The sequence below is a fragment of the Vidua macroura genome, unplaced genomic scaffold (assembly GCF_024509145.1).
Source record: "Vidua macroura isolate BioBank_ID:100142 unplaced genomic scaffold, ASM2450914v1 whyUn_scaffold_126, whole genome shotgun sequence".
Taxonomy (NCBI): Eukaryota; Metazoa; Chordata; class Aves; order Passeriformes; family Viduidae; genus Vidua; species Vidua macroura.
This window is the reverse complement of record NW_026530547.1, coordinates 492135-513590: the sequence shown is the minus strand read 5'-3', so window position 1 is coordinate 513590 and position 21456 is coordinate 492135. Positions and strand designations below refer to the sequence as shown.

General features: G+C 51.9%; 1 protein-coding gene across 1 annotated transcript; it reads right to left on the bottom strand.

Annotated features, from left to right (window-relative positions):
• Positions 1-14667: 14667 nt before the first annotated feature.
• On the bottom strand, positions 14668-21105 carry LOC128802597 (hydrocephalus-inducing protein homolog). Its single transcript, XM_053969159.1, has 5 exons — positions 21009-21105; positions 19105-19239; positions 16871-17070; positions 16645-16763; positions 14668-15237 (listed from the first exon to the last, which is right to left on the bottom strand). The coding sequence occupies exons 1-5, from the start codon at positions 21036-21038 to the stop codon at positions 15023-15025; spliced, it is 699 nt and encodes a 232-aa protein (XP_053825134.1). The 5' UTR covers positions 21039-21105; the 3' UTR covers positions 14668-15022.
• Between the last annotated feature and the right edge of the window lie 351 nt (positions 21106-21456).

Genomic DNA, 21456 nt, shown 5'->3' with positions numbered 1-21456 from the left:
GACAGCACCACAGAGTTCCTTGGCAAGAGTCACTCTGCTCCTGACTGGACACTTCAGGCACACCAAGGAAACAAAGCAACAAGAAAACCAAACAAAATCCAGGCAATTAAACCAGAAATGAGCCAAGAACTGTCCCTGTGTGTGTGTCTGTGTGTGTGTGTGTGTGTCTCTGTCTCTGTGTGCCTAAAGGACAGTGAGGGCAAGGATAAAAGGAATACGGCCAAAAAGCTTAACAGAGCTCAAACTTAACAGGACTTGACTGATACCTTAGACTTCAGCATTTAGCAGAAGAACAGCACGTAACAATATTTAACCTTACTTAAAACCCAGAACTTCATAATTTGGCAATGGAATAACACTTAACATGGAAGCAAGGGGCCACTGTGACACAAGGGTCACCTCTAATCTCTCCCCAAAACCCTGGAGATGGCTCCGTGCTTTCCTTCCCATGGAAAAGAGCTGTCCTTCTCGACCAGGTGCCCATGGCCACATTTGGGTTCCACCTCCAATAACCCCTATTGTGACAGACTGGAGGAGAGTGTTGGCTTGAATCATTTTGTGTGGGGGGGAGGAAGGGGCAGGTCCAGCCTTGCCCTGCCCTGTCACCCCAGCACTGCCCTGCCCTAGAACCCCAATCCCCCCAGAGCCTCTCTCCCAGCCCAGCAGTGTCTGCCACTCCCTGGCACAGCACAGGCAATGCTCCACAGCCACCTCTGGAGCCCCCAGCCCAGCTCCTGAGTGACCAAATGACCCCAAGTCCCAGCTGGGGGAAGGGCCCAGGAAGACCAAGGGGTATTCAAGGCTGACCACAAGGCAAGCACACATCTTGACCCTACCTCTTCTTGGAATTTCCATCTAAACAACACTGGAATCCAGTAGCTGGTAGCGCTGTCTGTGCTTCTCCATATCTTATTTGTCTTTCTCTCTTTCTGTGTCTTCTTCTAATTCTCTCCTTTTGCAAATTTTGATTAACTTAAAATTGAACGGGCTTAGAGTTTGTGAAGTTGAATGGGCCAAGTTAATACTCTGAGAAGTGTTTTTTGTTGATTGAATGTCATATTAAACCATTTCCCGAAGTTTCTCTGATTTTCTCAAATTGCCACGAAAGGCTGTTTGGTTGTTTTTATCACCTGAGAATCTCTTGTTGGTATTTCTGCAGGACATCCAACTCAGAGGACACAAATTATTGTAATTCCTTTCAAATGTTTTCTTGAGAAAATTGTTTGGGGGATGGCAGTCAGGGCTTGTCTGTCCTGCTTGGCACAGCCCAGGCAGGGCTTTCACAGCCACATTCCACACTCCATTTCCCAGCTGTTGGTGCCCTTGGTGCCTCTGAGTTCTGCTTGCCCAGCCCCAGGGACGCTCTCCTTGTCTGCCCATTCCCCCAGGCTCTCTGGGCAGGGATGGCCTCAGTGGGGGCTGCTGCCATCCTCAGCAACTTGGAGGCTGCTGCTGAATTTTCCTGCTCCAGAGCCTTGAAGTGTATTCAAACTGAATAGATCATATTTCAAAAGACAGTGAGACAACATGTTTTAGGTCCTGTTTAGGGTTTTTTTTTCCCTGTTAACACATGGCTATGTGCAATCTCCAATTGACACTGAATCCAAGTACCTCCTCATGCAGTTGGAATAGATAGGAAAATCAAGACCCTTCATGGCTGACAATGAATCTGACTCTGTCCCTACTCCCACCCCAGCATTTCCCCCATCCAAGCCCTGGCACTCAGAGCAGCCTTGTGCAAATCTGAGCTCCCTGCAGCCCAGGCTGCACCTGCCGGTTTCAGCTCCTTGGCTCCAACTCCCACCTGCTTTCCTTGGAGAAGGAGCTGCCCGAGACACAGAGGGATGTTCATTTCTTGGCAGCCAACAAAGCCAAGGCAAGGCACAGCTCCACCAAATGCAAAAGTTCTTCTTCTGCCTGGCTCTGCCCTGCCCCTGATCCCCGCAGCCTTTCCTGTTTCCTTCATCCCTCCAGTGCCAGGGACTTTGTGGGACAAGGGAGCTCTGCTCTGGCTATGGAGGGAGGTCCAAGTGCAGCCACTGGAGTGGCAACCACAACTCATCAGGTTTGTGTCCTTTGAGGGCCCAGGAACTGCTGAGACTCAGAGGCACAGAAAGCTTTCTCTTCATGGCCAACAGCAAAAATGTCAACATGATAAATTTTAATAAACATCAAAACCCTTCCCTCAGCTCCTTCTGACATTCCAGCAGCATCTGACATGTCCCTCGTCTACAAGGCATTGCCATACAGGAAGGATTTTAGTCAATCTCTTAAAAAGAGGTGATATAAAAGATAAAACTACAACTAAGATGCTGAGTAAGGAGTTATTTAAACTATGGAAAAACTGGGAAACTCCCTGATGCTCAAAGCATGAAGCCAGTCAAGGGAGACACATTGGAATGAGCAGAGACCAGCTGCAGGAGGAAATCTGGGAGCAACAGGAAGGGCATAGATGCAGCTGCTGTAAATGAAGAGAGGTCCTTAAACATGGCCAGTTAACCAGGAGAGCTGGAAACACCTGAAGGAAGAGGGTTATGAAAAATTAGACTGAATGTTGGTGCATTGGTAGAGGGGAAGATCAGTATTTCTTCTCCTGCCATTAGCAGAAGAAAACAGTGGGGCTAGGAAATTCCTGTTCCTGGTGGGAAAACTTTGCCATTTCTTCAAAGTACTCAAGTGACCCAGATAATAAAGATGTGCTTATCTCTTATGAAACTAACAGGTATTAAATCCTCTGCCCCTTTCCAGGTAGACACCTGTCGCCACAGGCCCCCAGCTGGGGAATAATTAGCATTGACTCCATGACTGCAGAAGGCTGATCAATTGCTTTATTATATCATCTTATACTCTATTATACTGTACTTCTTAAGAAACTCAGCAACCCTTACAGCCAGTCCGATACAGCTGGGACCTAATTGGTCAATCCAGCCAAACACCACCCAGTGTCCAATTACAAAATCCCCCTTTGGCAAACAAATCTCCATGACACATTCCACATGTGCACAACAGCAGGTGCAACAAGTGGAGACGAGAATTGTTTCTCATTCTTTGATCTTCTCCCAGGCTTCCCCAGGAAAATGCCTGGGAAAGTCTGTGCCTGCTCTCTGTGGCCAGAGAGCTGCTGCCACAAGCACCGCAGTGGCAGCCCCAACATTCCCCTCTTTGTTACACTGGAAGGGTGGCAGCCCCAAATGTTCTCCTGTCTTTGACCCCACAAGGATGGCAGCTCCAACATTCCCCTCTCTATGACATCACAGCCATGACAGCCCCAGCGTTCCCCTGCCTGTGGAACCAGAGCAGTGTCAGCCTCAACATTTTCCTCTCTGTGACACCATAGATGTGGCAGCCCCAAGTGCCCCTCTCTGTGACACCACAGAAGTGGAAGATCCAGGGTCCCCTGTCTGTGACACCGCAGCTTTGGCAGCCACAACATTCCCCTCTCTATGACTCCACGGTAGAGGCAGCCCCAGTATCCTCCTCTCTATGACATCACAGCATTGGCAGCCCCAACGTTCTCTGTATGACAACAGAGCAGTGGCAGCCCCAGCATTCCCATGTGTGTGATACCGCTGTGAGGCAGCCACAACATTCCCCTCTCTGTGACACCACAGCCCTGGCAGCTGCTGAGTTCCCCTGTCTGTGACACCACAGCCGTGGCAACCCCAGTGTTTCCCTTTCTGTGACACCTGAGCAGTGGCAGTCCCATTGTCCCTGGCTCTGTGACACCACAGCTGTGGCAACCCCAACCTTCCCCTCTCTGTGACACCACAGCTGTGGCAGCAGCACTAGATCAGAAGCAGCAGCCGTGGAACAACAGGGGAGCAGGGGAGGAGCAGAGAAGGAGAAGTGGAACAGTGGTGGATGAGCAGTGTTGGAGCAGCAGTGGAGCAGTGGTGGAGGAGCAGAGCAAGTGTGCTGAAACAGCACAACACAGCTTTTGAGCAGCAGTGGAGTGAGCATGGAAAAGGTGGAACAGTGGTGGAACAGGAACTACAGCCATGGAATAGAGGTGGCACAGGCCCCACAGCTCTGGAGCTGTGGGACACAGAGCGGCTCCGAGCGCTGCAGGAGCCGGCCCCGCACAACAGAGCGATCCCTTCAGGCTGACCCAGCGCGGGGGGCAGAGGCAGGAATTGCTGCTGGGCTGTGGAAGGTGTGGATCGAGTGCATTGAAGGATGACCTGGGGGTTTGATCCCGCTCATTGTGGCTGCTTTTGTGCTGCCGGGACGGTTCCAGTTCATCTGAAGTCAGGAACTCAGAAGAAACTTGGGACAAAAGTTATCAAACTGCCTTCTTTATTGCAAGGGAAACACATCTGGGGAGAAGTTTCATGATTTCTGATTTGGGAACCAAAGTGGGTCACTTATTGGCCTGTGGTCGTATTCTAATCCAGGCACAATTTCCAAATTACTGCACTTTAGCGTAAGAAACGAGGAACGTGCCTCACCCTTGCAATGTTGACAATGGGTGAAGAGCTTTTTGTTGTTCTAGTGCTAAAAAAGCAATTGGAATTCTTTTCCCTCCTTCCCCTTTTCTTCCTCTCTCTGGCAATGAGCCTTCAACTCTTCCTGCAGGTCTGCTTCCCATAATCTGCTCTGGACTTGGAATGTGCCAAATGAACAGAGAGAAGACAGAGATTAATGGACCATAAAAACTTCAAGCTTTCTCCCTGTAGCCTCTGAAGTTCAAGGACTTGGAAACTTCTGCTTTTTCAACTGTTCACCACATGCCACTCCTCTAATTTTACCCGGTCATAAAACCTTCCTGTGTCCCTGTTTGGGAATTGACACTCATATTTTTCAGGAGAACCACAGTGGGGGTCAAAGGTTTGGGTGCTGAAGCCTGTGGGAGCCTTGCTTGAATCACAGAGAATCCCAGTGTCCCTAGGTTTTTTTTCCCAGGTGTATCCAGATATTTGTCATAGGTTCCAAGAAGGAAAAAAGAAGTGGAGAAGTGGTTCCCAAGAGATGTCCATGGCTGCGATTCCTGTTTGACATAAGTGAAATTAGTGAAAGGCTCCTGCTTCTCTCTTTCCACAGGGACACTGTGGATGCATCTGGGATCTCTGGTGACCCAGCTGGGAAAACATTTCAGGCCACTGCCTTGACTGTTTGATCTGGAACTTGCCCAAGGAGCTGCAGTGCCTATGGGCAAAGATTTTCCTCTGGAATGTTGCTGTTTTGTGCTCCATGGATGAGAGAGCAGAGTGTCCCCGTGGGGGATTCTTGACTAGATGGACAAGTGCTATGATGTCATGGATGTGCTGACATCATCTTGAAAAGGAATTGTGCAAGACTCCGCACTGTCCTAACTGGGGAACTTTGGCTGAGGCTTTGGCTGAACTTTGGTCCAGGCTTCCTTGGAGATCAGTGCCAGTCAGGGGGATGGAACCGGATGGCAACGGACCCTGTGCTGACAGCCCCAGGAGAACGAGCTGGACATTCATGGAGGCTCCCAGTGTGGGCAGATTGGCCCCCCAGATTTGGGGACTGCGGGGACAGCTGGGCTCCAGGACGGTTTGGATGGGTGGTGATGAAGGATCTCTGAAGCCAGGTCTTTAGAACATTTGGTTTATTCGAAGGGGTGAAGGGCCCTGCTTGGAGTTGCTAGCTGCAACTCGTGGCAGGCCCAGGGAGAGCGGGGAGAGAGAGAGAGAGAGGGTGAGCGTCCCAAGAGGAAGGTCCAAGAGAGAGCGTCCGGTCCCTCGGCCACACCTTATCGGGGGCTTCAAGGTGGGCTGGGACAGGACTTGGGCCAATGGGGTTACAGATACCTGATACTTCAGGGGAGGGTTACAGGTGTGGGATGAACCATACATTGGGGGGTGAGACAGAACATTCCATTTGACCTTTGGATCTATCTGTAAGTAAAGGGCATTGTTTAATCAGAAGGGGGGATTGCTTTCAACTTGGCTGTATTATTGCTTTCGAGATCCTCAGTAATTAAGGTTTGGTATTTCAAATCTTGTTCTCATCTCAATATCTGAATTTTCTGACTCTTTTGCCAGGCCATCCGGCTGGAAAAGAAAGAGGGATCTCCCAGGATTTTTCCTTTTTTACATGCATGTTCACAGAGGCTTATCAGCTTTCTCAGCGCTTTAACAGATTGTCAATTCTCAAAGCTAATTACTGATTGCTTTTTGTGTCAGACATGGAGGAAACTGCTAGCAGCTTCTCTTTGCATTTCTTCCATAAGCGCCTCCCATGCAAAACCACCCCACCATAGGAACAGGGGGCTGGTGAAGGTTGCCATGGAAACTGACCATAGCAACAGGGGGGCTGGTGATGTTTGCCTAGGAAGGAACCGAGTTGCCACAGGCCCGCAGAGGGGTTCCATGGGGACTTCCCAAGAGTCTCCAGGCTGTTCAAGAACTGGAATGTCACAGGCAGAGACAGGGGCTCCATGGCCACCTCCCAGGGCCTTCTGGAGATGGTAAAGAGCCAGTCACAGCCATTCCATGGTGACATCCCAGGGGACCTTGGGCTGCAAAGGCACCGATCTGTCACAGGCACTCACGGGGGCTCCACGGTGACATCCCAGGAGTCCCCAGGCTGCCAAAGAGCCGGGATGTCCCAGACTGGCACAGGAGTTCCTGTCATGGGCAGAGTGGGAGCTTCAGCAAAAGCTTTGTTTCTTTATTGGAGAAACTCCTGCTGAGTCATGAGGTGGAAAAATGGCTTTGATTTTGGTTACAGGGATCTCCTCTAACTCATCACTGTCTTTTTCCACAGGGCAGAACCCAATGCCCAGCCACAGCCAATGTCCAACAGCAGCTCCATCAGCCACTTCCTCCTGCTGGCACTGGCAGACACGCGGCAGCTGCAGCTCCTGCACTTCTGCCTCTCCCTGGCCATCTCCCTGGCTGCCCTCCTGGGCAACGGCCTCATCATCAGCGCCGGAGCCTGCGGCCACCACCTGCACACGCCCATGTTCTTCTTCCTGCTCAACCTGGCCCTCAGCCACCTGGGCTCCACCTGCACCACTGTCCCCAAAGCCATGCACAATTCCCTCTGGGACACCAGGACAAGCTCCTATACAGGATGTGCAGTCCAACTATTTTTTTTTTGTCTTTTTCATTTCAGCAGAGTTCTCCCTTCTTACCATCATGTGCTACGACCGCTACATGCCCATCTGCAAAGCTCTGCACTACGGGACCCTCCTGGGCAGCAGAGCTTGTGCCCACATGGCAGCAGCTGCCTGGGCCAGTGGCTTTCTCTTTTCACTGCTGCACCCAGCCAATACATTTTCCCTGCCCCTGTGCCAGGACAATGCCCTAGGCCACTTCTTCTGTGAAATCCCTCAGATCCTCAAGCTCACGTGCTCCACATCCTATCTCAGGGAACTTGGGTTCATTGCAGTTAGTGCCTGTTTAGGACTCATATGATTTGTGTTCATTGTTTTCTCCGATGTGCAGATCCTCAGCGCCGTGCTGAGGATCCCCTCTGAGCAGGGAGGGCACAAAGCCTTTTCCACCTGCCTCCCTCACCTGTCCATGCTCTCCCTGTTTGTCACCACTGGCACATTTGTCTGCCTGAAGCCCCTCTCCATCTCCTCCCCGTCCATGGAACTGGCACTGTCAGTTCTGTACTCGGTGGTGCCTCCAGCCCTGAACCCCCTCATCTACAGCCTGAGGAACCAGGAGCTCAAGGCTGCAGTGTGGACACTGATGGCTGGATGATTTCAGGATCATTAAAGTGCTGGCAAATCAATTGTAATAAATCACAAATCACTTGGGATAAAAGTCACCTTTGATGCTTCTTGTTGGTTATGTCTTGTTTTTTTTTTCCTTTGTTTTATTTTTTTTTTTTTCATCTAGTCCACAAAGGAAAGCCATTCCTTGTGGCATTTCTCATTTTGTTTCTCTCCACCTTCCCTGTAGCCACAGACTGTGTCAATGAGGTGCTGTGCTCATGGTGGCTTTAAAGGAACTCAAGGATCTCCCAGCAGAGTTTTTTGCAGAGATGCCCCTTTTGTTGCCTTCTCTAGAGCTGCAGCAGCAATGTCTGTGTGCAGAGCTGGGGGCAGATCAGTGCTGGCACAGCAGCTGTGCCCAGCAGCAGCAGCACTTGGTGGTGCCAGTGCTGCTCCTGTGCCACTGCCCGGCTGCCCTGGTGGCCCTGGTGTTGCTGCAGGGCCTGAGTGCTCTCGGGGCCGGGCACAGTCCTGGGGGTGGCAGTGCCAGGGCTGCAGCAGGGACGGGCCATGGGCACTGCTGGGGCAGCGCTGACGCCTCAGGCCAGGGCCTGGGGACTCCAGGCTCCTTTGCCCAGGCTCTCTCAAGAACACGGCCAGGCCAATGCTCAACAGAGAAAAACCCCCGTCAGCAGCCCCAGGCTGGCCGTGGGCAGGCTGGGGGCAAACAGCACGGCTGGTGCTCAGCCAGGGCCCTGGGGGAGAGGGGAAGGAACAGCAGAGCAGGGGCTGGTCCTTCCCCACTGTGCTGGACAGCCCAGGGCAGTGTCCCAGAGTGTCCTCATGGAGCTGCCAACATTATCCTCCCTCTGCAGCCCTGGCCTCTTCCCCAGCTCACAGAGGTGCCACATCCTTGCAGGCACAGACACAGCAGCACTGGCTCAGGAGCCCCTGTTTGCATTGCACAGAGCTGGTGGGAGCACAGCCATGCTCTTGGTGTGGGGACATGAACCTGAGGGAGCACAAATGTCATCAGCCCCTGAGGCCAGGAAGGGCTGGGGCATGGCAGGGAAACCACTCAGCTTTGTCCTGGCCTCTGCAGTCAGTCAGAAAGTTTGTTCCCATCAGCTGGGAGTTTCACCAACGCAAAGGATGTTGTCTTTATGGGCTTTCCCCTAGGAGCGCGGGGGAAATGGCACCAAGGGAACTTTGAACTTTTGAATACTCTTGGCCTCTCTAAATCGAGGCAAGTGACAATTGCAGAGACTTTTTCCACAAGAGCGCTCCTGTCATCTGTGGACATTGTACATATGTTCCCCAGTAGGGCCAGAAAACTGCATAACCCAGAGTAGGTGTAGTGTTGTTTCCTTTTTACTGCCTTTTGTTGGTTTTTATTATGTTAATTTTGTATTGTTATATAGTGCTCTTTTTTTTCTACTGTCTTATATTTTTTTTAATAAATTAGACCACAGCTAGGGACGTAGGGCAGCCACAAGCCAGTTAGGTAGCTGATAGTGAGTAGGGACAGAACCTATTATTTCATAACGTGTCAATTTACAACCAAATTTGACCACTTCACCGGACTTGTCCAAGGTGGACGGGCCACCTTTACTTAACCTGGAAAAGGAACATATATTCTATATATGTGTTCGAAAAACAGCCAAATACCTCGTCATCTAATTAGTGACGCACATGAATAGATGAACGAGATTCCCACTGTCCCTACCTACTGTCATGAATAAATTCGGTAAAGTTAAGATAGTTGAAATAAGCTGATAATTGTTAGACACCTTTATTGTACACCATATTCACTCCAGTTGTACCCTTGTTGTAATACCCCCCCCCGTTACTTCCCCCACTGTTGAATTGTTGTACCCCCTTGTGTTAATACTCCAGTTGTACCCCTTGTTACTTCCTCCACTGTTGAATCCCTTTCTTGGTACCCTTATTGAGTCTCTCGGGTATTGCCTCCGCTGCTCCCAAAACGGCGGCCGGAAATAGCTCCGGTAATATGCAAATGAAGCTAGGCAGAAGAAGACTCCACAAGAGGCCCTGGAAACAACGAGCCGACATGGAGATTTAGAAAATTAAGTGACAAGACTCAGTGGGGAAGAGTCCCCCTGTACCATCAACCAGGTTTTGGAGATCACCACCATCTAAAGGTAATCAGACAGAGGTGAGGACCCTAGTCAATGAGCCGGGAGACGTCTTCCTAGGCGCGCCCGCGAGGACTGGAGTCCCAGTTCTGCTGCAAAGCAAAACTGATCATCTCCTCCTCTGCGTCGCCAAAGGGAGCAGCGGCGGTGTGCGTGACCCCTCAGGCTCCCACCCAGAGCTGATCACTCAATAAAGGCCTTTAACAGGAGCTGGTCTCCTGGCCCATTTCTATCACCTACTATCCAGTGAAACCACAGCCAAGGGAATGAGCTTGGCGGAATCAGCGGGGAAAGAAGACCCTGTTGAGCTTGACTCTAGTCTGGCGCTGTGGAGAGACATGAGAGGTGTAGAATAAGTGGGAGGCCGGGCGCGCGCCGGGCGCGGCGGGGCGACCCGCCCGCCGGCGTCCCGGCCGTCGGTGAAATACCACTACTCTGATCGTTTTTTCACGTATCCGGTGAGGCGGGGGGGCGAGCCCCGAGGGGGGCTCTCGTTTCTGGTGCCAAGCGGCCGGCGCGCACCGGCCGCGACCCGCTCCGGGGACAGCGGCAGGTGGGGAGTTTGACTGGGGCGGTACACCTGTCAAAGCGTAACGCAGGTGTCCTAAGGCGAGCTCAGGGAGGACGGAAACCTCCCGCGGAGCAGAAGGGCAAAAGCTCGCTTGATCTTGCTTTTCAGTACGAATACAGACCGTGAAAGCGGGGCCTCACGATCTTTCTGGCTTTTTGGGTTTTAAGCAGGAGGTGTCAGAAAAGTTACCACAGGGATAACTGGCTTGTGGCGGCCAAGCTTCTCCTCACAGGACTTGTGTTCCAGACCCCTCAGCAGCCCTGCTGCCCTTCTCTGGACACTCTCCAGCCCCTCCATGTCCTTCCTAAATTGGAGACCCAGAACTGCACATAGCACTCGAGGTGCTGCCCAACCAGTGCTGAGTGCAGGGCAAGAATCACTGCCCTGCTCCTGCTGGCCACAGCATTCCTGATCCAGCCCAGGAGCCATTGGCCTTCTTGGCCACCTGGGCACACTGCTGGCTCATGCCCAGCCTGCTGTCCATCAGTCCCCCAGGTCCCTTTCTGCCTGGCAGCTGTCCAGCCCCTTTGTCCCCAGCCTGTAGTGCTGCAGGAGTTGTTGTGGCCAAAGTGCAGGACCCGGCACTTGGACTTGTTCAGCCTCACCTTGTTGGATTTGGCCCCTGGATCCAGCCTGTCCAGGTCCCTGTGCAGAGCCCTCCTACCCTCCAGCAGATCCACACTCGCACCCAGTTTGGTGTCATCTGCAAATTTGATGATGGTGGACTCAGTCCCCTCATCCAGATCATCAGTGTAGATGTTCAAATCCACGCTGGCTGGCTCTGATCCCTCGGCCATCCTGCAGGTGCCCTGTGATGGCACTCAAGGTGATCTCTTCCATAACCTTGCCGGGCACCGAGGTCAGGCTGACAGGCCTGGAGCTCCCCAGCTCCTCCTTCCAGCCCTTCTTGGCGATGGGGTCACATTGGCACTTCCAGTCCCCTGGGACCTCCCTGCTGAGCCAGGACTGATGATAAATGATGGAGAGCAGCTTGGGGAGCTCATCCACCAGCTCCCTCATCCCCCTAGCATGGATCCCATCCAATCCCATACACCTGTGAGCATCTGAGTGGCTCAGCAGGTCCCAGCTGCTTCCTCCTGGATTACAGGGGCTGTTCTGCTCCCTGTCCCCATTTACCAGCTCAGGAGAACACTTGTCCTGAGGACAACCTGTCTTCTTGTTGAAAACTGAGACAAACAAGGTGTCAAGTAGCTCAGCCTTTTCCTTCTCTTTAGTTACTTGATCTTTAGTTCTCTCTGTAGGAACTGAGCTTGTGACCCCTTTATCTTTAGTTATATTCTCCACTGCATCTAATAAAGAATAGAGATTCTCCTTCTCCCTGGTTTTGCTAATTTTTTTATTAAAAAAAATTATAAAATATTTTTTATAAAAATATTTTTTTTTACAGAAGCCACTAGGTTTAGTTTTAATTGAACTTTCACCTCTCTAATTTTCTTTCCATATAGCCTTAAACAAAGTCCATAAACACTTCCTGAGTTGCAGGTCCTTTTTTCCCCTGTGTTCCCAAAAAAGCTGCATGGGCAGCCTGGACAGTAATTTTCCTCACTAGCTCATCTTTTGGCACGCTGGGACAGGCTGCTCCTTCCCCCTTCAGATTGCTTTCTTGAAATGTCTTCATCCTTCCTGGACCTCTTTCCTTTTAAGGCTTGATTCCCTTAAAAACACCTGGAAACTGACTGAGGCTGCCCTCTATGCCCTTGTCCAGATCAGCAATAAAGAGATTTAAATGACCAGGCCCCAGTCCTGAGCTCTGGGGACACCCCTGGATGTGACTCCATTCCTCAGCTGCTCTGAGTGGCAGGACATGGCTGAGGGAAATGGTGGGTGGGGGTAGGGACAAAGTGTTTTTGATTGTCAGCCATGAAGGCTCTTGATTTTCATATCTGTTCAGACTGCATTAGGAGGTGCTGGGGATCAATATCAATTGGACATTGCTGATATCAATCTATAAACAGGAAGAGAAAACTTCAACAGGACAAAACTATTCTCTCTTCATTGTTTTCAATATATTAGATTCACACTGAATAGACTTCTGAAATCTGTCTAATTAACCACAGAAGAACTGAAGACTTGAATTATTTCCATGGGCTTCTCTTGTTTGGGTGTTTTGAACAAATGTTTATGAGCTTTTCTCACTGAAGTCCTGAACTGAAGAACTCAAGAAAGAAGAGGCCTGTGGAGTAGTAAAATCCATCAGCAACCTCCAAGTGGCTGAGGATGCATCCTCATCAGAGCAGCAATGAGCAGAAATGGGCACAGCTTTGTGGCTGCCCCAGCTCTGGGATGGGCCCTGGGCCTGGAGCAGGAGCAGCTCTGGAGGGCCCCAAGGCCGGGGCTCTTGTGCTGGCCTGGGTAGATGGGATGGCAGCAGGGGCTGCAGAGCTCTCAGCACCTGAGCCCGAGGGGAGCAGGGCAGCCAGGGAGCCTCCTTGTGCCTTGGCCAAGCCCCTTCCCCCATGGCTGGGGCTGAGTCCTGGCTGAGCTGCAGCTGCTGCTGTGCCCTTGGCAGGGGCTGAGGCCGTGGGGCCAGTGGCCAGAGCAGCCTGGCCTGAGCAGAGCTGTGGGGCCAGAGGCGGCTGGGCTGTGCTGGGGAGAGGCCCTTGGTGCTGCACAGAGCTCAGGGCAGCTGGCAGAGCTTGCAGGGAGCTGGGCTGGGCTGGGAGAGGCTGACAGAGAACCCATCAGTGACCATCTCAGCCTGGCTGAGCGTGCAGGGGCAGGAGAGCGTCCCTGGGGCTGGGCAAGCAGAACTCGGAGGCACCAAGGGCACCAACAGCTGGGAAATGGAGTGTGGAATGTGGCTCCCTCCCTTCAGCTGCTCCCCCCGCTGCCGTCCCGCCGCAGGCTCGGCCGGGGCCGGCCCTGAGCAGCAAGGAAGGAAGGCCGGCAAAGCAGAAGGCTCGGCGAGAGCCGAGGAGCAAGCTCCTTGGGAAAGGGAGGGCGCTAAGCGTGCCCGCCCTGCCTCTGCAGCGGGCTCTCGCCCTGCCGGCCGAAGGCCCCGGCTGCCTGGGTGTCGGCCCGCTGCCGGCCCTCCCGCCGCTGCCGCTGTGCGAACTGGCTGAGGAGAGACTGGGCCGGGGGGGAAAAGTCTGCAGGCGGCGGCAGGGAGTGCGATGGGGGAGGGCGGGGAGCGCCCAGCCATCGATGGGCGGCGGCTGCGACAGACAGGGGCAGGGACAGGGACAGGGACAGGGGCAGGGACAGGGACAGGGGCAGGGATTTCTTCTTTCTTCTTTCAGCTGTTTTTTTTTTATTTCCCCCAGCTATGGTTTACAAATGATGAAAAGCCATTGCTGCTGCTGCTGCTGCTGCCAGCAGGAGTGCACTAAGTCAAACAGAACCCCCCCAGGAAGGACGCAGCTGTCCAGGCCCCTGGCTGCAGGGAGGGTCTGAGCCTGGTGTTAATACCAGAGGAAGTGCAAAAGACACCTGCGTGTGGTGTGGGCAGCTGAATGATCTGCTCTGCCCTGTGGCAGAGCTTAAGGAAGAAGTGGAAAGGCTGAGGAGCATTAGGGAGAGCGACACAGAAATAAACTGGTGGAGTTACAGCCGTCCAAACCTGAGAGAAGCTCAGCAGGAGCCAGAGGAGCCCTGCCCTTCTTGGCATCAGGCAGAAGGAGGAGACCTAGGAGACAGTGGGGAATGGAAATGGGTCTCTGCTGGGGAGGTCATAAAATTCCGTCCTGACCCCCACCACCTACCCAGGTACCCTGACAGAATAGGTATGAGGCTTGGCTCCAGAGGCTCTGCCAGATGACACTACAGAAAAAATTCTGCCTGGAGAGTCTCCCAGCTGCACTTGCTCTGTCACACAGGTCACAGCCTCAAGCATTAAGAGGAAAAGAAGGGTAGTGCTAGTAGGTGACTCCCTTCTAAGGGGAGCTGAGGGCCCTGTAGATCGACTGGATCCATTCCACAGGGCAGTCTGCTGCCTCCCTGGGGTCCAGGTACAGCAGGGATATCACCAGGAAGTTCCCTAATGACTAAATGAACTTCATCTGTTCACCACTGTCTGGGCTACAGTGACCGTGAAAGAACAGAGTTCTCAATATTCGGTGAAACAAGGAGGGGCATCAACAAAACTTCCACTCTGGACTTCTGGAGGGCAGATTCGGCCTGTTCAAGAGACTGACTTGGCGAGAACCCTGGAAAACAGCCCTTAAAGACAAAGGGGTCCAGGAAGGATGGACATACTTCAAGAAAGAAGTCTTGAAGGCGCAGGAACAGATTGTCCCTGTGTGCTGAAAGGCGAGCTGACAGGGAAGACAAGCAGCCTGGATGGGCAAGGAGCTTCTGAAGGAACTAAGGGAAAAAAAGAGGGTGTATCACCTTTGGAAAGAGGGTGAGCTGTTGAAGGATGTTGCCAGGCCATGGAGGAAGAAGATCAGAGAGGCAAAAGCCCAATGAGAACTTGAGGAAATCCAGTCATTGCAACCAACCTTTCCTTGCCAAAATGCCATCCTTGGTTGGAGTAGAAGTGGAACTGGAATGCTAAGTGCTGAGCTCCTGAAGCCAGCAGGGACACACACCTGAGAGCCAGGCATGGTTTCCTTGGCCTAAAGCACTCAAAAGCACCAACACCCCCCTGAGGCCACACGTCAGTTTTAGCCGTGGGCCGTGTATCTCACTGAAATGGATCTGTCAGACCAACCTCCTCTTCTCTTTATTCTCCTCTTCCTCAGTAGGAAAAGCCTTCCACTGGAAGTGGGCTGTGACGTTACTCCTGTTTTTAATGAACATGGTTGCGTGGTTGGACATGGTGATGAAAGTCGTCTCAACCTCCACGAAATTTGTGCTCAACCCAACACGGACAGCTCCAGCTTCTCCGTGGAGCTCTGTGTGGATAGTTTCTTCACCTGGAACAAAGCAAAGGGGAGTCTTTGCTCAGCTCAGTTGCTGATGGAAGCACAAGGACCAGAGCAAACTGCAGGTCACAGGAGAAAGTGTCACAGCTTTTAGCTGAATGAGCAGTTCCATGGATCAGTACATTTATCACATCCTGACAGCTCTGGGGGTACAGCGTGAGGATGTCCTGGGCACCTCCTTAAACACCTGATTTCTGAGAGTGTTTGTGCAGATTTGGCCCCAAGCTGACAGTACGTACAGAGAGATTTGTCAATGTGCTCCAGTGACCCACTCAGATCACCGGGATTTCTGCATCAAAGTCCTTCAGGTGACGCTGAGGAGCCCAGTTCAGTCCTGGCTTGCCCAGGGTCTGCCCTGGGCATCCCACGAGACTCCTGTCTCTCCTGATCCCTTGGATCCCTTGTTGCTGACCAGCAAATACGCCTGGGGGCATGTGGGCAGCAAAAGGAGGCCCAGAGGAACAAGTGAAGTGACAGCCCACAGCAGGAGGGGACACAGGTGAGGAAACACAACCAGCCTGGCTCTGCAATATGACAAACCACTACAAAATGAACCCTGTGAAAATCATCATCATCATCTCCCTGTCCAAACCCACAGCTGCATTAGTTGTGAAATATTTTATATTGTTCTGATCTCAAAACCCAAGCTGGAGCATTGCAAATTAAATAAAAAAGGGACAAAGGAAAGATTAATGAGAACAGAGTAGCTTCTACATGAACACTGAATGGGATTCCTCAGTCTAGAAATCAAATGCGAGATAGATGTGAGAGGTTTGCAACAGCTTGAACGGCCTGGGAAATGGGGACAAGGAAAAATTTGTCTTGATTTGTCACCAAACAGGAACTCGAGGGCCTGGAAATGTTATTAGACAGAAACCAAATATATGTGGAAGGGCAACATAGAAAAAGGGTCTGCGACAAGCCAATGGAGAAGCAGCATACGGGACAGAGGTGTGCAAGAAACACATTGCACTGGAGAGAGTCTGATGGAAACCTCACACCTCGCATACAGCACTGCCCAGGAATAAAACAAAACTTCACCCAGGCACAGCCACACGGTCCTGCAGAATCAGGGTTCCTCCTTCCTCCATTCAGCAACTCCCAGCAAAACAGGAGTGCAAAAATCTTAGCCCTGTTAGAGGGGATCCACTTTATCAAGCCCCTAAACACCAAGGGGCTTGATAAACACAACAGAACAGTTGATCACACAACAGAAAACTGTTATCAACACAACAGTTGCTAACACAACAGAAAACTCTGTTTTCTTTGGGGTAAAGCTGGAACAGGGGAGGGACCTCTGGAGGGAATGGAGGGGGATGGGACAATCCCCATGGGATGGGACAACAGGGAGCGATGGTGGAGAAGTGTCCTGTGGCCCGTGCAGGGCCCAGCACTCACCGGTGTTGCAGCACAGCCACCCGGAATGGTCACCGGTCGTCAGCGGGTGAAATCCCACTGTCACCCGCATGCTGTCGCCAGCGCCCAGAGTTCCCGTGGTCGGAACCACGGAGAAAGGACTGCAACACAAAGAGAGGGCAGCAGCTGCCACGCTCTGCTTCCTTTTGTTGCTCTTTCCCAGCCCTGTTATCACCCAAAGGTGTTTTGCACAAGGACAGATCCTCACCTCTGGGTGCTCAGCTGGTAATGAGCTGCCCGGTTACCGACATTGCGAACCAGCAGAGTCTTCTGGGTGCTGTACTTGACCGGACAGGCCGAGAAGTCCAGCTGGTCAGGGAAGGTCAGGATAGTTCGGCCACCAATGGCCCGAATTGGCACAACTATCCTTTCGCTTTCAGTCATGCAGACGAGCTGGTGGGAATAATCCTGCAGGAAAAGAAACTAGCTCAGCACAGGACATTTAGTGCCATCCCCATGGCAGAAGAAAAACCGTTTCCTATAACCCTTCAAGGGCATCAGTTTACCTATTCCACCCTAAAATGAACACTAACTTCTACTAATATGTCGCATTTTAAAGGCACCAGTGCACTTTGCAAAACCTATCTCAGTGGCATTAAGCTCTTGTGTCACTTGGGTCATCCAGAGAACTGCCCTAGGCCACCATAATTTTTACTCTAAATTTTAATGATGTTAAATAATTCCTAAGTCCCTTCTAAGGAACATGGAGCTAGGGAACACAGGACATTCCTCTTTAGGTTTCTATATTCCCACTGTTTGAGAATAGGGCAAAGTGTTAAACTGACTCTAAGCAGCAAAAAGAAGATGAGGAAACAGCTGCACCCAAAAAGCTCCTGCACCTCTGGCCTGGTATAGAAACATCAGTTGGCTCAGAACTGCCCTCTACCTTTGCCTCTCCAACCGAGTCAGGAGAAGAACAGCGCTAAGAGGTGGCAGCATGCTGTTGGAAAGAGCCTCTGTTTTCCTGCAAGGCTTCCTCCCTTCCATGCCATGTCCTAAACCCTTCTGTATGAACAAGCCTCCGGATCACAGCACTGAGATCGCACTTGCCAGGGCCCCAGCACCGCTGTTCAAACCTCCACACAAAAGCACCTTTGGCAGGGAACGGCTGCCAGGTGACAGAGCCACCAGAGTGACAGGCATGAAGACAGAGGCACAGCAGTGTCACTGCTCTGGGCTCACAGCTCTGCCTGCAGGTTGTGCCTGCCCTACACCAGCTCTTTCAGGGAGGTGACCAAGTCCCCTGCAGCTCACCAACCTCCTGCTGGCTAAGGGCACCTAGAGCCCAGTGTGCCTGTGCCAGGCCGGGCTCATGGGCACAGCACATCCTCTGCCCTGGCCCTGCAGCTGTACCACGGTCACCTGTGCTCTGGGCCAGCACAGCTGCAAGGCTGGATGTGAGTTTGTGGGTTCTAAGCTGGGTAACTTTTTGGGGGCTCCCCTGCCAGGGGAGACGTATTGGACTTTTTTGCTCTTTAGTTTCTGTTTATTGTTATCTTATCAAAACTTTAGGACACTGTCTGTGCTTAGACTTTGTATGTGTGAAAACAGCACAAGAATGGTTAACAACTTTGTGCTGCAAGGTCTTTTGAAGTTTAATCAAAAACTAAACTACCTAATTAAGAAGTGATACTCAGATTATTTCTTTTTCTAACTTAATAACTGACTCTTAAAAACTTGTAGATTTTTTTAACTTAATTACAAGATACTACTTAAACTTAAGAAAAAAGAGGAAGAAGATGAGAGAAGAAAGGAACTCGAGACACCACCTTGTATCTTCTATTTTGAACCTATCTATAACGCACTAAAAATCTTAAAACTTCAATTTCTTACTCATGTGACATACTATACTACTATCTACAATTTTTACAGTCCGTTTCACACTTTTGTGGTTCCTGGTTTACTCTGAGGCTTAGGAGGCCTTCTCCATGAATGAGGGTCAAAGTCAGTGTTTTCTTGGGAGTCAGAGCACCCCAGGGCAGACAGGGGGATATTCCCCTTGCCCGGGGTTCCCACAGCTGGAGAACAGAGGGTGTGGAAAAGCACCGTCTTTGCTCCAGCCCAGGGTGAGGCAGGGAAGCTGTTGCCAGTCAGGAAGGAGGAAAGCTCTCCCACCTCTTTGTTCCTCTAGTGTTTTCCATAATAATGAAATCCCTTCCACTGTACCTAGAGATGGCGGAAGATCTATCAAGGCCCCTCTGTCACTTTCACTGTTCCCTGCGCATCTTCCCCTGGGAAGGCTCAGGAATGCGCAGGGAGGGGAAGCAGAGCCTGCCAGGCCCGGGCGCAGTGCCTGACAGCACGTGCCAGGCTGTGACTGGCTGCAGGCTGCCTGCCCACGGCCTGGAGCCAGGCTCGCAGCATGGAATGTGGGGGTGCACAGAGCGCAGGGAGCACAGTGGCTTTGGAGACAATCCTGTGCTTTGGCTCCTCCAGTCTCACCTTGTTCTCCTCGGGGGTGAAGCGGATGCGCACGGGGGCGGACGCGCCCGGCAGCACGACACGGTACGCGTCGTTGGAGCACGTGAGCTGGAAGTAAGGCGAGCTCTCCATGGAGACCTTCACCACCTGAGGAAACTGCGGGAAAGACATGAAACCATGGTTTTGCCACTTGTGGAAACAGCACGAGAGGAGACCTGTCCGTGCCCTGCTGACATCCCTCCTTGACCCCCTTTCCAAAGCACTTTCAGCTGTGGAGGTACAGGCACAGAATTCCCAAGGGTGAACTCGAATCCCTTCTCTCTGGGTCCAGCATTTTGGCCAGGGGCAGTAGGGCACTGCCTGGTGGGAAGGAAGGGCCGAGCAGGTCAGCACCAGCAGGATGGAGACAGAGCACCTGAACCAAGTCATCTGCATCTTCAACAGGCCAAAAAACCTGCTGGCTCCTGCCTGCACCCAGCCATGCAGTAGTCTTGTTCCAGAGGGGGAATGTGCTGCCTGAAAGCAAACCAGCACATTATCCTGGGGGAAGGAAGAAATTCCCTTCTAGCAGATCCGGTTTGGGTAGGGCAGTTCTGGGGATACAGTCATGCAGGCAGACCAGCAAGAGAGGAGACCAAACACTGTGGCCTTACTGGGAATAAAGCAAACCTGAAAACCAAAAGGAACACAGCAAGACAACCCCTAAAATGAGGAGATGGCAAAGAGAATTTGAATGGGCAGAAAAGCAGCAAGGAAGAATCATAAAACCATGGGAGCAATCAGCTTGCCAAAAGTGACGGAAACACAGACAGGCTGTGCCTACCGACTGTGGGCTTCGAAGGCATTTTCTGCCTGGAGAAACAAGACCAGCACCGACTCACAGTGTGGTTCCAGTATCAAAAGCCAGTCTTGTCTCTCCAGGGGTTCTTGCTGCCTGTGCAGGCAAGCTGGGCTGCTGGGCATTCCTGCCTGCAGCCAGCAGGCCAGGTTCTGCCCTCTGGGACACACAGACACAGCAAACATGCATTTTCTAGCACATAGATATCAACCCCCGAGCACCAAAATGATCTCAAAAAGTCTAAACCAGATGATTTTGACTCCCTCCCGTCTCTTGCCATCAGCCTACTCTTGGCACAAGGCTCATTTGGGAAAATGTTGCCCTGACTGAAACTCAAATGGTCTCAGTGTTCCCCTTTACAGTGGAACACAACTGCTGACATTTTTCAGCTTTTGCCCTCTCAACTCTCTTGGGAAACTGCAAAACAATCACAATTTCTTCAAGTGAAGATGAAAACCTCCAGGAGCACATGGCTTTGGATGTGCTGAGGTTCTCCAAAGGGAAAGCAGAGCACCATGGTGCTTTTGGAAAACCTGAGCAGAGCTGGATGAAGCCCAGCAGGGGCCTGAAGTGGCACCTAAAGCCTCCTGCTGCTTCTGCTACCTCAGCCTGATTCCAGGGCTGTTTCAGAAGACACTTCCTGCAGTGCCAGTGCCATTAAGGAGAAGTGATTCCAGCATAAAGTGGAGAAGACTCAGCCCCTGAGCTTTGACTGAGAGCTGCACAAAGGGAGCCAAACAGGCTGAGAGAGGCAGAGGAGCCAAGATTAAGCAAGGAGACACAGGATGTGGCACACACTCAAGGCAAGGCATGAGAGCAGGTAAGAACTGCACAGCCCTCAACACTCCTATCAATCCAGAGCTTTTGAGAGAAGGCAGCTCCTCTGGGATAGATACCATCAACACATGGCCAAAATCAGGGGACAATTCCCAGCAGAGTAAGATTTCCACCACCTTGCAGAACAAAGGTGCTGAGACATTTTCTGGTGGATGTGCTGCAGCAGATAACTTGCTTTGCTGTACACTCTGGGAATGACAGCGCTCTCCTCTTCCAGCACAGTGTTAAAGCTCCACACCCCAGCACTTACCTTGTCCTTATTCATGATAGACAGCACCATTTCAGAGACCTCATGGGTGACAAAGTTCTGAAATACCACCTCTGGTGGGGAAATCTGAAACAAGTTCTGCTTCAGGGGAACTGATGACAGCTGGAGAGGCGAGAGAGAGCAGGGAGAGGTTCAGCTGCTGGGAGGAAGGTTCATGAAGGATCCCTTACACTGACCCCCAGTGAAGTACAGGCTCGGGGTGAGCACATCTGCCCAGCCCACACTGGGCAAACAGTGGCTCACCCACCTCTGCTCTGAGCTGACCAAGAGCTGCTGGGCCACACAGAGCAGGCGCAAGGCAAGCTGCTCTTTTGGGGTGTATTTCTCCAGGTTTCCTTCTCCAGAATGCCAGGCAGCACTTACCTGAAGCACAGCCCTGGGCCCGTGTGGTCACAGAGCTCTGGGGCACTGCGTGAGCACTCATGGAGTA

Excerpts from the sequence above, each read along its gene's own strand:
- LOC128802597 (XM_053969159.1), bottom strand. The coding sequence starts at position 21,038 with ATGGTGCTGTCTATCATGAATAAGGACAAG. Across the intron at positions 17,071-19,104 it reads TCACCCCCGAGGAGAACAAG|GATTATTCCCACCAGCTCGT; the intron begins GTGAGACTGGAG and ends CTTTTCCTGCAG. Across the intron at positions 16,764-16,870 it reads TACCAGCTGAGCACCCAGAG|TCCTTTCTCCGTGGTTCCGA; the intron begins GTGAGGATCTGT and ends TTTGTGTTGCAG.